Genomic DNA, 20,967 nt, shown 5'->3' with positions numbered 1-20,967 from the left:
CTGGAAAAGCGAGGCTAATAAGCCGTAGAATCCGGATCCTGACAGCCTTGTCTGTGCCTAACGACCTGAACACCATGTGCTACATGATTTCTGTCTATCAGCCACTTAAATGGAAAGAAAAAAAAGAGGAGAACTGAAAATCCTAAGAAGTAGGTTTACCCCCTCAGGCGTCGTTGTTGTACCTTCTCTTCAGGACATAAGTGCTGCTCCCTTATTTCCCGCGACGGACTGTGCAGGAAAAATTGGGCCCCATTTTGCTTTTCTTTTTCATTTGAGTGCAGCTTTTGATGTTGCCCATAACAGGCTTTTGATGACTTTAACTTCTTCCCTTGCTGTGCCTCTCTCCCTCTCTCACTAGCTTTCTTTGACTTTTTCTCTCTCTAGGCTTGAAGCAGATCCATGCCTTGTCTATCCAGGGTAACTATGAGTTGAGGATAGATTTGGAAGATTTTGAGAACAGTACAGCGTTCGCCCAGTATGGCATGTTTGGAGTGGGACTGTTCTCAGTGGACCCTGAAGACGATGGCTACCCACTGACCATTGGTGACTACACCGGTACTGCAGGTAAATACACACAAAGGTTGGATCGATACCAAATTTTGATTTTGGTACTAATACTAGCTTTGATGGTTCACTATTGATAGCAAGTCAATTCGACGATTCAATAGCCTCAAATGATGGACAAATTAAAAGAAAAAATGAGCTATTTATTAACACAACTGCAGTTACTGCAGACGCATTCCAGGGGCATAATCATATGGGGGGATGCTGAAAAGCACTTTTGTCCCCCTCCTATATACACACTAACACACCACCATCACATCAGTATTACTGCAGTGCTGAGAATGATCCACCACCCAAATAGTACCTGCTCTGTGAGGGTCCATGGGAGTCCTGACCACCGAAGAACAGGGTAAAAGGGGGCTAACAAAGTATGCAGAGAAACAGATGGACTACAGTCTGTAATTGTAGAACTACAAAGTGCACCTATATAGTAAGTGGAGCTGATAAAATGGACAATGAGTGTAGAAACAAGGAGGTGGTCATAATGTTATGCCTGATCAGTGTATGTATACAGTACTCTTCTGGGTCCGGATAAAGTCACCAACTACTATTACATGACTGCTAGGCCTGGATGATATCTAAAAATGATTAGCACAATATTTTGAGTTAACGTGATTATAGTCAAAAATACTAATATTAAATAATATTAAGTAACATCTTTTTGAAACTACTTCACTTGTCATTATAATACACATTTTTCCAATCATGTGAGTTCACATGCTTCTTCTGGTGCAGATTTATAAAGACTAGTGAGCTAACAGTGCTCCCTGCTGGAGAAATCTCAGGATGCAAGTGATTTTCAAAGCCGTGTTCTCATCTTTTACATTAAAAAAGGCATTTTCCATCCTTACAGCTGCGTTTTCATTAAGCTAACCATCAGCAGACCTAAGCTGTACAGAAAATACTGTAAATTGTACTCAGTAAATCACATGCAGCAGACACAGTGGGGGATTTACTCATAGACTTTTAAAGGCCCCATCATAACTCAAGAGTGAATAAAACTTTATATGTACATATTATTTCATATTAGTTTATGACCTTTTTACTGGTTCCATTTCCTAGCTGTAGACCAGGATCATAAGAACTTTCTCTCCAGGTTAGAGCTAGCTGCTTTAGCATAAAATCCATTCACTTTAGCTGGGTCTTTTTACTGCATCGATACTGCACATACTGCACATTGAGGCAAGCTGTTCCAAAAGTCCCAAAGCACATTACCATTTATTTTCTGTTCCCTGTACTCAAGCTAAACTTAATGTAAAGTAAAATAAGTAAAAGATAAAGAGAAGTGCGGTAAAGCTAGCATTACAGTGCACAGCAGTAAGAACTCACAGGCAGCCTCTCTTCCCAAGAGAAAAAATGACTATTGACTTCTTAATTTCACAACATATTTACAAGCTGTTTAATGGTAAATTAGTCCAGCAGCAATTATCGCCTTTTACACATCATCAGGTTACTTGTCCATCATCAGCGATATCCAGTTAAACTGCACAGGCCTTATGTTGCTGTGTGAGGTTTCTATTTGTAGAATGATCACTTTGTAAAGCTAGCTAGCTAATGCTAAATTAAATGCAGTGCTCTCAATGAATGAAGTTTAAAATGCATTTTCAATAGACATCAGGCACTGAGATTTTAAAAATGATGGCATTGTCCTCAGGCGTAGGAAGGGCCAGGTTTTACTGGGGGAGCCTTAATGTTCTAAAATGCCTATTTGTGGTGCATTTTCACATCAAGATACGCCTTAAAAGTAACCTTTCCTCTCACTGACTTTTGTAATCAACCAATAAATGCTTAAATCTGAATACATTTACAGCTTTCAGCCTCAAAGGACATTTCAAGATCTGAAAGCTTGACTGTTTTTTTCTTAGAACTTGACTGCACCTTACATCAGGGGGCTCTGACCTTAACTGAAAGATCAAAAGCACTCAACTTCTGCATCTACAGTACTTTTGACTGATTGTTGCAAATTAAGCTAGGTCTGTATCCAGTCTGGGTGTTTTTATTACAGACCTTATCATTGATAAGGTCTGATTAAACAAAGCAGATTTAACATTAAAGGAGATTTAACATTATGTTTCTTAAATACAGATGATACCTTTTCTATGGGCAACAACAACATTTATTAAGAACAGCTGGGAAAATTAACCTTGACTGAACTTTAAATGTTTAAAAACATCACTGAAATTTATTGTCTTTGTGCAGAGGACAGGTACAGAGCCACAGAAATGCAGTTAGCATCTAACCAGAAGTGCAAAATGCACTGTTATTTACATATAAAGTCCTGAAGTATAGATAAGAAGTATATGTTTTCTAACAGTTAAGCTAACACGTTAGAAAAACACCTTCTGAATGTTAACGCCACTTTCGCTGTATCTGTCATTAATTAGAAAACACACAGGGATCCGAACAAGCTTTTCAACAAGGCAGAGACTACAAAGCAAATCATCACATGCTTATCAAAACCACTATTGCATCAGACGTACTTACCTAGTAATTACCTCTTTCATTACGCAATCTAGACCGTCAAAAACATTGTGTCCAGTTATTTTTACATTAGATACATTCAGATACCACTCTCAAAATGAATGGCCAATATTATCAGGCTAGCTGACTGGTTATCAATTATTATGCTACCTTATTTTTGAGTTGCATTTACTCATATGCTTAATAATAGTGGACATTTTAAATAGAGCACACTGACTGACATTTTCAGCTGTAAACATACATCATCAGATAGTATTAATTACACTATGTAGACCACATGTTCAAATAGCAGTTACAATTCAAATGGCACCAAGGTTTGAAGAAATTTCGAATACAAAACACTACTTTCGGTAACTTTCGGTAAAAATAGTTACAAAGGATTTCGAGATCAGAACTGGGACGCTGATCCGCCTCGACTCTCGACCTATTTCCCCTACGATTGTATAGTTTAACATTTTTAGCACCATGGTAATTTTGTAGTACCTGAATACTACACAACCCAAACACACACACACACTCACACACACACACACACACACACCTGTAAAGATTGTAAAAAAAAGGTTTTAAGAATATTCCCACTGAGGCACCTTAACTTCAAGTAAGACAGCTAACTTAGCACATTTCATCAGCTCATGGCCATATCTGACCACTTTGTCACATCTTGACGTTTTCACCTTTATGTAGAGTTGCCATCATTATAGCCTACATGCTATAAAGTTTTATAAAGGGTGATGTGACTGTATGCATTTCTGTACTAAGTTTCTCAGTTTCTCTCACACAAGTCCAAGAGATTAAGTGACTCAAAATTAATTACTGCCATTGACCTGGAGCATAAACAACTGTGTCCTCATGACAAAGAAGCAATTTAGCTAGGCCTTCTGGGAGCAGAGGAAAGAAGGTAAAAAGGGAGGAGCAGTTTGATAGCTAGCATGGGAACGACTGAAAATTAGTACAAAAGATGGACATATGGGGTTTAGTGAGGAGAAAGAGCCTTACTGAAAGGAATGACTAGCCAAGTTATGCTAATCTTTAGTAGCTGGCATTAATGAAAGCTGGTGGGCACTAGCAGTTAGCATGAACTCATTTGTCCGTGTTTTGTTTTTTTGTTTTTTTTTGTTTATCAGTAATTTCAATCAAAGAACAGACAGTGGACATGAGGACAGGGCAGTGGAGAAAGCAGTGGAGAAGTGGAGGTTTTGTCCCTAGAGCTTTAATTGGTCCTAAAATCTTGGTCTGAACTCTAATATAGCTCGAGAATATTCTTTTTGAGACCTAACCAATGCACAACATCATGCTATGAATGACCCCATGACCTTGGGAACTATTTCATATATTCTATTTAAAGTGTCTTATTCGTTGTTGAACCATGGCTGTTAGAGCTAGGCCTTCAATTTGGGCCATAAATACTAAAACTTAAAACATGAGGAAAAAACTCACCTGTATAACAGTGCTAATTTCTGCTGGTGTCCCTGTGGAATTCCAGTAGTTTGGTAGCTCTAAGGTAAAGGTGATTTGCAATTACCATCATAGTTCTAGATCAAACACAGACATTTGAGTGTAAAACTTTCCATGTTTTGCTTGAAGTTTGTGATAGGCATATACTTGCATATACTTTACCTTGCAGCAGTTCCACAGTGACTCTTTCAGTAGAGAGGTCAGGTATAGAGCTGCTGCTGTTTTCCATTTCTAACAACTCACTGATTAGGCTGCTGCTCTTATTCACAGTCAGTGATTTATCTAGGACTTCGATTGATGTTTTTTCTCATGAAATTGGCCCCATACTTTGGAAATTAAAGCATGATTGGATGATTCCTCTATCATTTCATAATTTATGCTGATGGTTAATTTGATGTCTTAGCTCTTTGAAGTCCTAATCAATAAAAGTACTCACTTATTTACATCTACTTAGATACCACAGATGATTCCTGATTGGCCAAATTTCCACTGGGTTTTTAAGACTTTAACCCTTTGGATGCATCCAAATTTTAACAATGAAACAAGATTATTACTGTAATGTTTTCAGAGTTTAGGTACAAGCATGATTTTGTTGAATAAAGATTAACAAATAATTCACAGACATGTATTTTTTTAGTTCCCAGAAATCATTAGACCTTCTCTGAAGGCTTAGAAAGCTCTGAGGATGCCTTTCTGGTCGTATTGAGGTATGATCAGAGAATGGGCTCTGAGAGAATGGGGCCCTGGCAACATAAAATCCTGAGAACATTGGGCCCTAGGAATATAAGATCCTGGGACCATAGAATCCTGGAAGAAAATGAGTCTGGGAACATAGGACCCTGGGAACATAAGACCCTGGAAACTTTGGACCCTAGGAACATAGGACCCTGAGAACATGGGGTCCTGGAAACATAGAACCCTGAGAGCTTGGGGTCCTTGGAACATAGAATCTTGAGAACATGGGGCTCTGGGAACACAGGACCCTGGAAGCTTTTGACCCTGGTAACATAGGACCCTGAGAACATGTGGCCTTGGAAACATTGAACCCTAAGAACATGGGGCCCTGTGAACATAGAACTCCTTGGAAACATGCAGCCCTGAGAGTATTCAGAATATTCATGCAGTCTAGACAGGCATTAATTTTTTCAGTGTTGCTTGTTCTGTTAGTTTTAAGTGTGCTCACTACCCTGTAATGTTTCAGATGAGATTCTGTTCACTTTACAGCAGAAGGCTAATAGATTATTCCACCTGACATTTACCTCTCTGATAAGCAGCCTTTTCTTTCCCTCTCACTCCTACACACACCTCCTCCCTCTTGCAGATCAGTGTCCCACTTTTCCCCCAGCTCTACTTACTGTGTTTATGGTGTTGTAGGCACCATAACCCCTAGTATCCCCCAACTAGCAGTCTTTTCTCTCCTTTTCTGAGACTGAAACACACAGAAATGTACAAAGCCTAGGTTACCACGTTTCACTTAATGTATCACCTCACCATCTCAGCACTTCTTTGTTTGTGTTTCAAGGGAGTAAGACTCAGTTGTAATAAGAAGCCTTATATCTATGCTCTTTTTAAGCCTGGACAATGTTATTTTTATCACTTTCCCGGTGTATATAGATACTATTGACTGAGACAGATTGAGCAAAAGATGCATAGCATATCATACAATACAGAGAGATATGCTACTGTAATATTTCAGGGGAGATTAGACAACGATAATCCGCTTGCATAAGCGAGGGGAAAGGAAAACAAGTGACAAAAAAAAAAAACAGGAGTTTCCCAAACTGGAGCTCAAAAACGAGTAAACATATAGAGAAAATGGGTCTCCTAAGAACTATGCAAGACCTAATAGATCACCAGATCTATCACAGTGAGATCCAACCAACTTCTAAGACTGAACTTCAAGGTTAGAAAAATATGCCTGCAGATTTTCTTTGAAAAACTGAAAGCAAGTCTCCCAAAAAGAATGGAAACTGTAATAAGGCAGAGGTTGAAAACATTAAATACTAAAAAATATATTTAGTTGATCATTTTTAATAAATAAAAGGCAGCCTCTGGCTTTTGCATAGTACTGTACATCATACATATCATCGCTAACATAGCGAAACATCCCCTTGAAAACAGCAGCTTTCTTTTAAATTATGTAAAAGTTTCATGATGAATGGACAAATAGAAACAAGAAAGAAAGCAAACAAGTAATCCAGTTTTTTAGTAATGCACACTGTCATTAGTTATGAATATTTCTTCTAGCTTTAAAGCTGTCTCTGATTTTCTGCTCGCCTTATTTTGGTCCAAGAGAGAGAAAGGAAATGGTGCAATTTTGCCATCCAGTAATGCAAATATTGGCATACGTATCATCATAATCAATACTTTGTACATCCATTTTTTTAACATGCATTATGAAAATACCAGCTGCCTTTTAGATTGTGTAAACATTTAATAATGAATGGACCAATAGAAATGGCCTGAATATCTTAAATAAAATCTTGTTAAATTAATTTTTTGTTTCGGTACAATGTTTTACTGTGACAACGACATTAAACGAAGGATAACAAATAATACAATTTTTTATTGTATTACATAGTCATTGGTTATGGATGGTTCACTCAGCTGCACAGCTTTCTCTGATTGGCTGCTGGTCATGTTTGGGCCTATTCCCCACCTTGTTCCACTCTGTTGCCTTTAAAGCGCTTTGCTAGTCAGCGGCTTCGTTAAGGCTAGACATCATTAAGCTCCAGTGTGTGTTACCTGCAAGGCACGTTAGCTCATCTCATTATGTGTGTGTGTGTGTGTGTGTGTGTGTGTGTGTGTGTGTGTGTGTGAGTCAGTGCGAGTGAGTTTGGGAGGTGATTTCAAAAGCTCGTATGAAAAGATAAAAAGGTCATTCCTGAATCTTTGATAAAATCCTCAACAAAATGATTCATCTGTCCTTTTTTTAAATCAGAAGGGAAGAGTTGAAGGAGGGAGCGAATTCTCGCCTTCTCTGATCTCTGCCATCGCCATTTACATTATTGATAAAAGTCAACATCCATTAATCACTTTGAAATGAGATAAGATGCCGCTCTCAGCGAAGGCTGATAAGGGAGGGTGCATACAAGCTGGCTAAGAAGTGACCGTGTGTGTGTTACTGTTTGTTTTTGGACATTTTCAGGACAGAAACAGGGCTAATCTATAATGTCTGGCAGTGTTGTAATTGATGTCATTAGAGGTGAGACTAACTGAAGACTAAGACTGTGTAGTAGTCAAGGTTGAGATAAGACCAAAGTCCTTATGGTTTAGTCTGAACACTCATCAATCTTAGCAATGCATCTGTGCAGTCACACAAGACCAGGCACCTATCTGCTTAAATGGGGCGAGAACTCTTAACCCAAAACACTTTAAGTACACCAGTCATGTACAGATTTACAATAGGTGGGTCAGTTTAGAGAGAAAGAATTGCCACTCTTGGCCTTTTGGAAGTCCTGGAGACTCACTGACTGTGAGTTGGAGTGGTAGCCTGACCAGTGTGTTTCAGTCAAATGTTAGAAATGGAAAACAGAAGCAGCTCTATGTCAGGGCTCTTTACTGAAAGAGTCACTGTAGTTAACTTAGTGCTAGCATACTACTAGAATCCTATGGGGCACTAGCAGAAATTAGCATTGTCATAGAACAGGGGTCGGCAACATGCGGCTCTTTTCGAACATCGATAATTTGGAGACTAACAAACTTATTTGCATTTATAAGCACTCCAGCTGGTTTCCTGATACATTTAATCTGCAGTGTGAAACAGACAAACACTAAAAAGTCGCAAAGCTGAAGTCAGATTCTCATTTGCCAGCTTCTTGTTCGAATTTTCCTGTTCCACCAGTTGCATTCTGGCGCCTCAGGCACCATTTAAGGTGGGACAGGAAAATGAAAACAAGAAGCTGACACATAAGAAGCTGACTTCAGCCTCGTAAAAAAAACGAACGTTAAGAGACATTTTACAAGAAACTACTACTTTTAAGGAAAATGTTCCTGCTGGAGATGCAAGAAACGTGGCTATAGCTAAACTAAAGCTCAAAGCAGAGCAAAGTAAGACTGGATTTTCATTTATAATTTATTCTTTAGTCTATACTAGGACATTAGCTAGCACATATTAAGAAATATTTTCAGCCAGGATGGTAAAATGTTACTTCAATAAGATGGACATGAAATGTTGTGGCTCCCAAAATGGTTTGATATTTGTTGTTGTCAATATTTGGGTTGCCGATCACTGCCGTAGAAGGTTCTTCATTTTGATATGTATTTCCTGAACGAGAGGCCTAGCTCTAATAGTTATGGTTAACCACTGATAAAACAAACAATTGTATATAAAAGTTGTAAAACACTCCTGTCGGATGACATATTTTGTTGATTTTCTATGTGAAAACAAGTTAACTCATTCTCTACAGGGAACAAATATAGATGTGGCAATATTCTGCCAATTTTAGAATACAGTTTCTATTTATTTGCTGAATGTAACATATTGAAAAAAATGTGTCATATGTGCTATAAACTTTTTACAGGCCACATTTTATGTTTTACTTTTTTCACACTGGCAGCAGAATTGGGTCTTACTGAAGAGCTGTTTGACTTTAAATGTGGCACTGTCATGTCATGATGCCATCTTTGCCACGAGTCAGTTCATGAAATTTCTACCCTGCTAGATCTGCCCCAGATCAGCTGTCAGCTGTAAGTGCTATTATTGTGAAATGTAAGTGTCTAGGAGCAACAACAGCTTAGTCATGACATGATAGACCATGCAAACTCAATAGTGCGGCCACCAAGTGTTAAAGCATATAGCACAAAAAATTGGCTATGCTTTGTTGCATCACTCACTACAGAGTTCCAGACTGCCTCCAGAAGCAACATCAACACCAGAACTTCAAATGAGGAGCTTCATGAAATGGGTTTCTATGGCTGTGCAGCTGCACACAAACCTAAGATTACTATGCACTGCCACAATGCCAAGCGCTGGCTGGAGTGGTGTAAAGCACACTTCCACTGGACGCAGGAGCAGTGTAAGCGCGGTTTTGGAATGGGATGTCTAACAAGCCCATATAGGTGTAATGGTCAGGTGTCCACATACTTTTGGCCATATAATGCATTTATGATCCCACATACAGAAAAGCAAACATAAATGCACAAAGAAAGCACGTCAGAATCACAATTTTTTAATAGATTTATCCCTCTTTCTCTCCTTGCCCTTTGTTTTTCCTGTGTGTGTGTGTGTGTGTGTGTGTCTGTCTGTGCGCCTGTGTACATACCCTATAGGTGACTCCCTGTTGAAACACAATGGCATGAAGTTCACCACCAAGGACAGAGACAACGACCATTCGGAAAACAACTGTGCTTCATTCTACCACGGAGCCTGGTGGTACCGCAACTGCCACACGTCCAACCTGAACGGTCAGTATCTGCGCGGTCAGCACACCTCCTACGCTGATGGCATCGAGTGGTCGTCTTGGACTGGCTGGCAGTACTCACTCAAGTTCACGGAAATGAAGATACGGCCCACGCGTGAGGAAAGAGAGAGCAAGTGATGTCACTGAGAATGAGTGTGTAAAAATCGAGAGGGAGGGTTGAAACTAGAAAAAAATCTTAAAAATGAAAAAGAAACTGGTGATAACTAAAACTGACAGTGAAACTTTTTTTTTGGTTGGTTGCGGAAAGAGAGAGATCCTATTGGTCGCATTTTTCGTTTTTTGCTTCTTTTTTTGGGCCTCAGTAGAAAGGTCACAGGTGTATGCACATGTTAAGCTCCACCCTAGGAAAGCTCTCCATTCAGCAATTGTTTGGTCAAGCAAGCGAAGCCTCCGATAACTAACATGAAGCAACCCAGAAAGGGTAACAGTAGGAAAATGGAGAGAAAGATGAAAAAATTCACATTGAAATATGTTGATTACCATTATTGACAGTGATGACTTGCAGTTGCCTGGTTGAAGATGAGGGATCCTGTTGGTTACATTTTGGTTCTTTTGCTTCTTGTTTTTGAGCTCAACCGAAAAATCACAATGGTATGCATACGTGTAACTTCACCTACTTTATGAAAAATGCACTCCTATCATTTGACTGAGGTACAAAAATGGACTGGCATTCATCTGAGCGGCCAGACTGCATCAGGCCATGGAGAAGGAACCTTGACTTATTCCCAAGAAACTTGAAACAAGAGCATATTAAACTGAGTTATCCCCAAATGTATCAGTACCACAGGGTACCAGTAACATGTGGTCAACTGGAAATCTAAAATTTGTTTGACAGAATGGTGTTTAACAGCGAAACCTTTCTGTTTTTCTGTGATGGATTGTCCTCATGTTGCTGACTGGTAACTGAAGAGCACATGGAGCAACTGCAAAATCCCTTTGAAGGCCCACTGTGAAATGGGACAAAGCTTAAAAAAACAGATACATACACACATACAGTCATAGAGAGAAAGAGGTGACAAAAGAGGATGGATAGAGGACGGGAAAGAGGGAAGAGAAGGGAGAAAAAACAGGCTTTGTCTCCCAAGAGCACCGAAGCACAAAAGATCGCTCTGCGATGGTAAGGCGGGTAATGCTTTGAACGGCTGAGATCTTCACACCACGATTCTTCTGGGAGCTCTGCGTCAGAACAGACTGTAGTCTGAAAAAGGGAATGGATAAATGGGTGAAGAAAAAGGGCGTAAAGAGAAAGGAGACTCAAAGAAAAGATGATAGCATAGAGCTACAGAAAAGAAAGAGCCAGACGAGGAGGCTGAGGCACTGCTGACGGAGTTTATCAAAGGGGAGCGGGTTGATCCGTTTGACAGGCCATTAGCAAACATACTGGCTAGTTTGTCTGATCACCACTACTAACTGATCGTGAGCCAACACTCCACCGCTTTCGCAGATGGTGTGTGCGCGTGCTGGGGTTGTGTGTATTAATAATTCAAAATGTCTTACGGTGCTTCACATTGACCTGCTAATTGACTCTGTAAACGTTAGATGTGTGAAGGACCGCCAGCCCCTTCTGAAACCCAGACCTCCTACGTCTGACCACTTAACCTGGGCTCCTGTCTGACCTTACGCTTTTGAACCTTGATGTTGGTGTGGATATCGGGAAACGCCTACAGACTCTGCTGCCTTCATCTCACTTGGAGTATTGATTATTGCAGTTAGCTTCAGCAAATCTCTGTATACGTCTCTTATTTCTCTCTTCAATCATCCTCAGAGGAAGTGGAAGCAATCACCCATCAAAATAAAGGTGCCAAAAGGGTTCTCTGGAACAGTGACATAGAAGGACCACTTTTGGTTTTCTCTAAAGAACCTTTCGGTGGTTGGAACCAGTTTTGTAAATGAGGGGGTTTTGATAAGGTTTAAAGAGCACCCATGTAAAAAGGCTCTAAATCAGGGTGGAGAACTCGGGGTGGTGGTTTTCTTGCTGTTACATCTCCTAAGGGAAAGACGCAACAAAGAGGAAGTGAGACTGCCCACTCATCCGCCAGACCAGGATAAAGAGAAGTTTCTAAACTAATAAATAGGAGAAAAAACATATCAATTGCAGATTCACCCAATTATTTAGCACACTGTAAAAAAGAGAATATCAATTCAAGGAGGGCCAAAATAACCTACAAAATATCCTGAACAACATTAACTAACTAATCTACAAGAAAAAAGACAATTACAAACGCAGTATCCTTTCTTCTCTAACAATATATATAATCAAAACGGGTCAAACAAAAAGGGCAGGCCACCCCTACGTTCCTTCCCTCTCACTAAAACATAAAAAAATCAGGGTGTCTCCACTGACCCATGTACGCATGTAGGCCAGCAAATCACAGTAAACAATTCTTACACCCTAACAGATAATCAAACTGGTCTGTCGGCTGGCAGGCAGCCAGTGGAGCGAAACAGTGTGGGGCTGAATCAAAACGCCATTGACAAGTGCAAAGGACCTTTTTACAGCCAGCAACTGAAGCAGCCAATCATGTGCCAGGAAAGGTAGGATTTCAGTCAAGCAGCATCACCACCATGGGAACACACAACCAAACAGACAAAGAGAAAAGAAAACCAAGCACAAGATGTAACAGTGCTCAAACATGCCTGACTCAACTCAGCAGTTAATAACCAGGCTTAGTTGTAGAGAAATCACCAAACTGTGCTGACCCTCAGTTCCCATGCCCTGTGTCTTTTCAGTATCATCCATCCAGGCCGAGACCAATTTAGGAACCTTTATTTTGAGTGTAAATTGCCAGATGAATGAAGAGTCATAGCATGAAGTTGTTTCTGGGATTCACTGCTTTAGCAACGAAGTCCTGTGAAGATTATAAATCCGGTCCTAAATCAGCAGTTCTGTTTTCCAGTTACAGAGAACGAAAACAAAAAGCAAAAACAAACAATAATTTTCATGCAGCATAATTTAAAAATTAAATTAAATGGAAAAAATGTGGTTAACCAGTTTAAAATGTTTTCTTGTTCCAATTAATTTTTCACACACACATTTTCTAAATTGCTTATCCTCCTGGGTCTCGGGGGTGCTGGAGCCTATCCTATTGGTCATGGGGCGGAAGGCAGGATACATCTTGGACAGGTCACCAGTCCATCAAAACCCTAGACAGCAAATAACAGCTGGTTGTAATGTATTGTATTACACAACAGTAAGTTACGACTAAACAGTCTGACTGGTTGAGAAGCGTTCAACTGCTGTTATTTGTGATAATAATGTGATCACAATAGATAAAATCGGAATGTTTGTGAACGTAATAGTTGGCTGTACTTCCAGGTGGATAACTTGCATCCATCCAATCAGCATGGAAGCAGCTTAGTTTACAGCACAGTTTACAATAAATTCACACATAACAGACAAAACATTTGCAATAACGGCCAAGTCTTGTTGTGTTTGAGGCTGTAATGTCAAATGTACACATATATGGAACAGATTTGATTTTTTCCCATTTTCCAGCTTTCAAAAACAAGTAGAACTGCTTTCCCACTGATCTTTGGTCTTTGATAACACTGAAGTAGCTGAAGCTAATGACAGTGAATCTTCAGCTCTTGCAGATAAAGATGAAATGGCCAAGTACTATTAAGACCAGTAAGTACAACAGAAGTATAAGCAAATAAGGTGAGCTAACTGGCAAGCAAGGTAGCTGATTAGCCAATTTAGATGCTTTAGAGCAAAGGTTTTTTAACCTTTTTCAGAGTAAAAATGTTTCGCAACCCATCCCCTTACCTCCCCCAGCCCCCACGGGCCATCTCACAAACACACCAGTATACAGTATTACAGAAATTACAGACGAACAATCAAAGAGTAAGTCTGGTCACTTAATGGGATGACTGGGCCTGCATTCCTTTGCTAGCTAGCACTTTGCCACAAACCACAAATGTTTAGCCTGGCACTGAAAAAATCCTTCAAATTTAGCACTCAGTCTATCTTTTAGTTCAGTGAAGACCCTCTCTCAGTAACCAGCTCCCCCACTAGAAATTCATAATCAATCTAAAGCTGTGATCACACCAAAATGCTGCTTTGCTGTTTTTTTGCAGGGACAGAGCAAAAGTCAGTGTGAGCGGTCCTGATTTGAGGTGGTTTTGAAGAGAACCACTCATTCAAGTGAATTGGCTTTTTTTTGCGAGGCAGATTTTATATATAAAAGACCGTTCAGTTGTTAATTGTCGTTATTATAACTTCCAGCTGTCTCTTTAGCAGAAGGAAAACAAACTAGAACTAGAACGAGAACAGTTCTTGTTTTTGAATGTGCAGTGGGGAAACACCATTCTAAAGTGAATATTTCTTTATTAAATCCTGGTTTAAAGCACTGGTTGCTAAGTAACGCTGCAGCTAACCATTCTAACCATTGTAGCACATACAATAGAAAATGAACACATCACATAACTACCAGATAATATTTGACCTGCAGCCCGTCCTAAGCAGGCTTTTCAGCTAAACGCATCGAAAGCGGACAGAATACATGATGTTATTTGTGATATTCTGATGTCATGATGTCATACTTTCTAGAAGAATAGTTAATAAGGTCATTTTGATATAACACACAGTGCATATATAAGGCCTACCGCCACATCTGTTCAATAAGAGTTTGACATAATAACGTTTTTAACTGGTTACTCACATTTCTAGATACATTTCACCCTCTGGAACTGGAAAGTTAGCTTGTTCCTGTTTTTGATTATATTCTCTCAAAAAAAAATATATATATATATAGGTATGTTTCCTATTAACCATTAATGATCTCAGCTATTTTATTATGCTTTGTAAGTGCAGATACAGTTCTTTTACCTAAAACTGTTGTCTATCTGTTTCCAGGACTGTTCATTTTCTTTCTCTCTCTCTCTCTCTCTCTCTCTCTCTCTATATATATATATATATATATATATAAATAAAAATTACTGTCTATCTACCCAGATAGCAAGCATGTATCTGTCCACTGGCCTGATACAGTCGGCACCCTGCTGACCTTTGGACCACCCAGATTACTGACCTGCATATAAGGTCTAAATATTTTTTATTACAAACAACTGAGAGAGAAACTATTAAGCTATTAATTATACTACTAAAATGTTGCTGACACTGTGCTAAATTAAAATGATTTACTAAACTAATTTACAAAGGATAATGAAAGAAAGAAATCAAGGAAAAGTAAGTAAAAATAAGTCAATTGGACTGTGAGTGGAAAATGAGCACTTGCAAGTGGCATTTTGTCTAACACTCTGCTCAACCACCAGTGGTTTGCCCGGAGAACAGTCAGAGCAAAAAGCCAGTGGGCTGCCAGATTTGCCATCAGTGGCCTGTTATCTGGGTATCTAGCTATCTATCACTGTTTCCTTAGTGTATCTCCCTAATTTATTCTGTTCTTCTCTTTACGCTTTGTTTTGTTTTCTTCATATTATCAAATATTTTTCAAGAGTCAATATGAGGAAGACTTTTTCATTTCTCTTACATCAAATTTCCCCTTTTAAAGGACAGACCTGGCTGTTTTAATCAAGCCTGTAGAGGTTTTTTGTTTTTTTTTTTCTCTCAGACATCCATTTCAATACATAAATCTTTTAGATACAGCTGATCAACAGTTTCTACTCTGCATTAACAGGCTACAGCAAAAAGAAAGGTTATTCTGGGCTGGGCCTCTGGTCAGTTGGCGCAGAATAACCTTTTTTTAAAATTCAAACAAAACCCTCTGTTTAATTTATACATCTGTACAAATTTGATATGGTTAAAGTTAATTTTTGAAGTTTGCTGCAGCCCATTCTAAATCTCATTGTTTTCTATTTACTTATTTAGTTTAACCCTTTAAATAGCCAGGGCCAACCGTTCTGGTGGGCCCAAAGTTCTACTACACACCTCTTTAACCTAACAATAACTCAACTAGTTTGCATTGTGGTCCACGTGGTACTGAATAATAAGCCTTAGTATGTCAAAAGCCTGGGATTTTAAGGAGTTAACTGCTTACAGAATGACTGAATATGACTGAGTCAGTTTCATGTAAACAAGTCCCACAGTAGAGTTGTTTACTGAAGGATGCACTTCCTATATGCAGTATTTCATCTTTTAAATAGAATCTTTCGGCCTTATTTTTTCTAAATTTAGGCTGTATGTAATATGAATGCATTCAGACCACAAACAAGCAAAATATGAAGGAATAGTAAAACAGTAAGGATTTCCAAAGTGAACATTTATAATACTCCAGAAAGTCAGTGTCCTCTTTTGAGGTGATATATTCTCCTATTTCTTTTTGCTGAGGCATCTATTATGAATAGAATCTCTCATTAGAGGGACCCAACAATTATCCTCCGCTACCCTATTTAGCTGATGGAGCATATGTGGATTTTTTCATGAACATGACTGTGCTCTACTACTTCCAGTGGCCTATATTACTGTGCAAAAGGTAGAGACCACCCTTCACGTGTTTAATTTTCAGTCAAGTACAAGTTGTTAATTTTTCAGGAGATATTTCTGAGGAGATCAGTCAGAAGATAATCCAACTGCATAAGGAAGAGGGAAGTCAAAGTAAAATAAATGATTAAGAAAGTAACAGAGAAAGTATGACTCCTAACAACCATGCAAGACCTGGTAGATCACCAGAACGGTCCCCATCAGGTAACAGTCCTTAAAGCTTTCATCTGTCCATCCTTCCGTTCACTGTGAGAAGACAACTCAACACTATGAGTCTGAAAGGATGTGTAGCTGTCAAGAAGCTGTCACTGAGAAAAGGAACAAGAAACTGCAAATCAAAGAAGCTGTTGGTGTTCTTAGAACCAGACTGACCACCTCAGAGTCCAGGCATCAATATCACTCAGTGTGTGCTTTTATGAATGTGATAAACAGAAAATGCAACCAACTTCTAAGCCTGAACTTTGGAGGTGTGGAAAAATATCCCTGCAGATTTCTTGGAAAACTAAAATCAGGTCTACTGAAAAGAATGGAGGCTGTAAAAAAGGCAAAATGTTGACACACTAAATACTAAATAATAGGTATTATACTTAGCTGTTGAGGCTTCTGTGTCATTTTCTGTTAAATATTTTTTTTTCTTTTTTTTGTACTCATGCTAAAAATGAATAACATACATACATACATACATACATACATCATCTAAACCGCTTATCCTTCTGGGTCGCGGTGGGGTGCTGGAGCCTATCCCAGCTGTCATTGGGCAGAAGGCAGGATAAAAATGAATAACTTGTAAGTAAATAAATGAAAGGTGGTCTCTAGCTTTTGAACAGTTCTGTTCAGTGTACTTCAATACCAGAGTACTTGATAACTTAAGTCTCTGCTATCAATGTATTTGATAACAGAAACTGAATAGCTCTAAAATACACTACATTTCAGTAGTGCAGAAGCTTTCCAATAGGGTCCAGAAATATAGTTAAGGTCAGTGGTCTCCAACCCTGGGACTGGAAAGCTACCTTTCTGTAGTTCCAACCTACAGTTTGGCACACCTGCTCCAGCTAATCAACCTCCCAAGACCCTGATTGGCTGGATCAGATGAATTAGAGTTAAGTAAGGGGTTCCAGGTTGGATACAGGTTGGAACTAAACTCTGCAGGAAGGTAGCTCCAGGACCAGGGTTGGAGACCACTGGTTTAGGTACAGAACCAATCCTAAGATGTGTTCTGCGAGCTGCAAAATTTATATTGGACATGACTGTCCAACGAAAGTCCAACGACTTTGTTCACATACATAAACAATGATATGGATGTCTGGGGTGAACTGTCAAAGTGCAAAAAAGGAGGTCTCCTATAAAAAGCTAAGGGAAGACATTGTGCAAATACTTAAATCGGTGCATTCTTTCAACATGGGTTTCAAGTCGACTGCTGATCCGCAACAGAGTCTGTGTTTTTTAACGTACTGAGAGCTTTAAGACATGTAGATTTTCTGTACAGTGTGTGTTTTAGAAACTTTTAGCGCATGTGAAATGTTTTTTATATATATGTATATACCAAAATCCCCAAAAAAGACAAAAGCACAGTGATTTTAAGGGAAAAAAATGAGCATAATGAATACGAAAACTCCCTTTTGGTAAAGTTTTGAGCTAATCTGACATTCCGTTTGAAACTCGAGTGGCTTGTCCAGTTTGAGGTTGGGTGTTACTGAAGGAAGGAGGTGGTGGGGTCTATGCGCTTGGCCATGCCCGCACACCATGGAGATTTCACCAGAGGGATTTTTACTGAGAAGAAACAACAGCGAACTGAAGTCAAAGGACCCTTCCAGCACAGACTTTAAACGTCTTAAAAAAAAAAATTAAAACAGAGGGCGGAGAGGTTCCAGTTCCGTTTGATCAGCAGAGTGCTTGTCCTTAGTCTACACTGTCTATTTTGGTCTGTGGGGAGCTTTGGACTTCCAGCGAGAGGCTTTCTGTTCTTTTTATTTCTTTCTTGCTTTGTCTTTCTGACTCACCTCCCCTCCCCATCCTCCTCCTCTCTCTTTCTCCATGTGATTACATCTCAGTCAGTTGTTTTTCTTTGTGAAATCGCTGGCTTCAAAGCCACACCCCTCTCCCCGCCTTCGCCTGTCAATCAACCTTAACACGACGTGTTACTATGGCAAAGGTTTCCTGCTAAAACGCTAACGTACCCGAAAGCTGTTAAATGATGTAATGATGAAGCAAGATTGAATCGAGATAACCTGAACGAGGAAGGAAGTCATGTGCAGCTTAACAACAGACAAGCTCAGACTTTGTAATTATTTGTAATTCATTTCTTGATTGCGCGAGCGTGTGAGATGCGTGTTTGCGTGGGCGAGAGAGTTTGTATGTGTGCGTGAGCAAGAAAACCAGTGAACATAGATGTAAAAGAGAAAAGTAAACTGTTATTTCTGTGTATGACTTTGGCTCTTCATACTGTGTGCAGACAACAAAAGAATTGAAATAAATGAATAAACCAATTATGTTGACAATGTGCGTGGTGTGCTATAAGACTGATTGTACTAGGCAGTGGCGGGCCTGGATTATTGAGTTATTGGCCCCAGGGCACAAATGTTTGGTGGGCCCCTATCTGGCTACCTTTGTTGGGTGGTCAGTGATTTTTTTTAATTTTTTTTAATGATATCACAGAAGGTTACACAATACCTATGTAGCACCACGTTGGCAGCATAATAACCACAGTGTCGGGCATGTCAACGTTGTGAGTGCATTTTTTTTTCTCCAATTGAGACAAAACAATACTAAAATTACTTACACATTAGCCAGAGTGCCCAATAACCAATGCAACACTTCCCTATAAAGTATGCATCCACTTTTTATGAGCAACACATTTACCCCAATGTGTTGCTCGTAAAAAGTGGATGCATACTTTATAGGGAAGTGTTGCATTGGTTATTGGGCACTCTGGCTAATGTGTAAGTAATTTTAGTATTGTTTTTACAATACTAAATGTCAATACTAAACTGTAATTTTAGTATTGTTTTTACAATACTAAAGGTCAATACTAAACTGTAATTTTAGTATTGTTTTACAATTGCTCAGCTGAACTCCACATAAAAATGGAAAAAAAAAAAAACAGCAAACTTAATGCAAACCACCAAGCATCAAACATCCTAGCTAAAGCATGCTGCCACTGTGAGTGTGGAAAATGTTTTTCCTTCATTTATATCTTACCTCTGATGACCCAGATCACTGCCAATAAGGAAGCAACAACTTTTTTCATCAATGTGGTGACATTTTATATTTCGCCTTGGAAATGGGCATCCTCTACTCTCCTGAAGTTGCATATCTTGCTTTTGCAGATCCCCCAGGCATGTCTTTTGAAATATCTGGAGCTTCAAATTCAAAATAGACTCACACGCTAACTCACTGCTAAACAAACTTAAAGCTTGGCCAAGGTAATGGCATTGAAAAATGAAGTGGGCATTCATGAAACATATAATGTCAGGATTTTGATCAGCTGTAACACAACAATGTAGCTATTTTTTTCTGCTGCTAGTAAATTTCCCATCACTTCCAGCACAGTTCCAAAAAGCTGAGCTGTTTAGTTACTGTTTAGTTTAGTTCTTTGTGTTACAGCTCTGTGATACCTTTAATTGGCCTAAGTGGAAACTAGAATGTAGGTGTGTATGTGCAGAAATGTTACATATAAGTCAGTTCTATTGGGTTCTGATTGTGTAAAATCAATTGTAATATGGCTACGCTAGGAAGCAGAACCTAAAACTAAAAACTCACACAAATTTGTACCAATTAGAAAGTATAAAAGAAAACCCGATAGTCATTTTCAGTGCCTTATTTAGAGGAAATGGTCAATGGACACAGCCAGTTATGCTGATTAAGAAGAGCTGCTGTTTGAAAACCCAGGATCTCGCCAGTAGAAACAAATATAGAAAGCTTACAGAGCTGTTCCTGAAAGAAAACTGAGTCTGCTCAGCCATAACATTAAAACCACCTCCTTGTTTCTACATTCACTCTTAATTTTTTCAGCTCCACTTACCATGTAGGTTTGTACTGCTACAATTACAGACTGTAGTCTGTTTTTTGGTGGATCATAGATCATTCTCAGCACAGTGACACTGACGTTGTGGTGGTGTGTTAGTGTGTGTTACGCTGGTACGAGTGGATCAGACACAGCAGTGTTGCTGGAGTTTTTAAACACCTCAGTGTCACTGCTGAACTGAGAATAGTCCAACAGCATCCTGTGACCTCTGATGAAGGGGTAGAGGATGACCAACACAAACTGCACCAACAGATGAGCTATTGTCTCTGACTTTACATCTACAAAGTGGACCAGCAAGGTAGATGTGTCTAATAGAGTGGACAGTGAGAGGACACAGTGTTTAAAAACAAGGGCAGCACTACTATGTCTGATCCACTCATACCAGCACAACACACACTAACAAACACCACCACCACGTCAGTGTTACTGCAGTGCTGAGAATGATCCACCACCCAAATAATAGCTGCTCTGTGGGGGTCGTGACCATTGAAGAACAGGGTGAAAGGGGTTAACAGAGTGTGCAGAGAAACGAATGGACTACAGTGTGTAATTGTAGAACTACAAAGTGCATCTATATA

General features: G+C 39.3%; 1 protein-coding gene across 2 annotated transcripts in view; it reads left to right on the top strand.

The window, feature by feature from the left end:
- Nucleotides 1–11,696, top strand: part of LOC118814362 (fibrinogen C domain containing 1) — a 199,296-nt gene extending 187,600 nt beyond the window's left edge. For both annotated transcript variants that reach the window (XM_036579935.1, XM_036579936.1), the window contains 2 exons: nt 385–564; nt 9,775–11,696. In XM_036579935.1, the coding sequence (XP_036435828.1) occupies nt 385–564; nt 9,775–10,043 (449 nt within the window). In that variant the 3' untranslated portion in view covers nt 10,044–11,696. The remainder of the gene's footprint in view (nt 1–384; nt 565–9,774) is intronic.
- The last annotated feature ends 9,271 nt before the right edge of the window (nt 11,697–20,967 follow it).

This window comes from Colossoma macropomum, unplaced genomic scaffold, assembly GCF_904425465.1.
Source record: "Colossoma macropomum unplaced genomic scaffold, Colossoma_macropomum, whole genome shotgun sequence".
In the NCBI taxonomy this organism is placed as follows: domain Eukaryota; kingdom Metazoa; phylum Chordata; class Actinopteri; order Characiformes; family Serrasalmidae; genus Colossoma; species Colossoma macropomum.
This window is presented reverse-complemented; position numbering and strand designations above follow the sequence as displayed.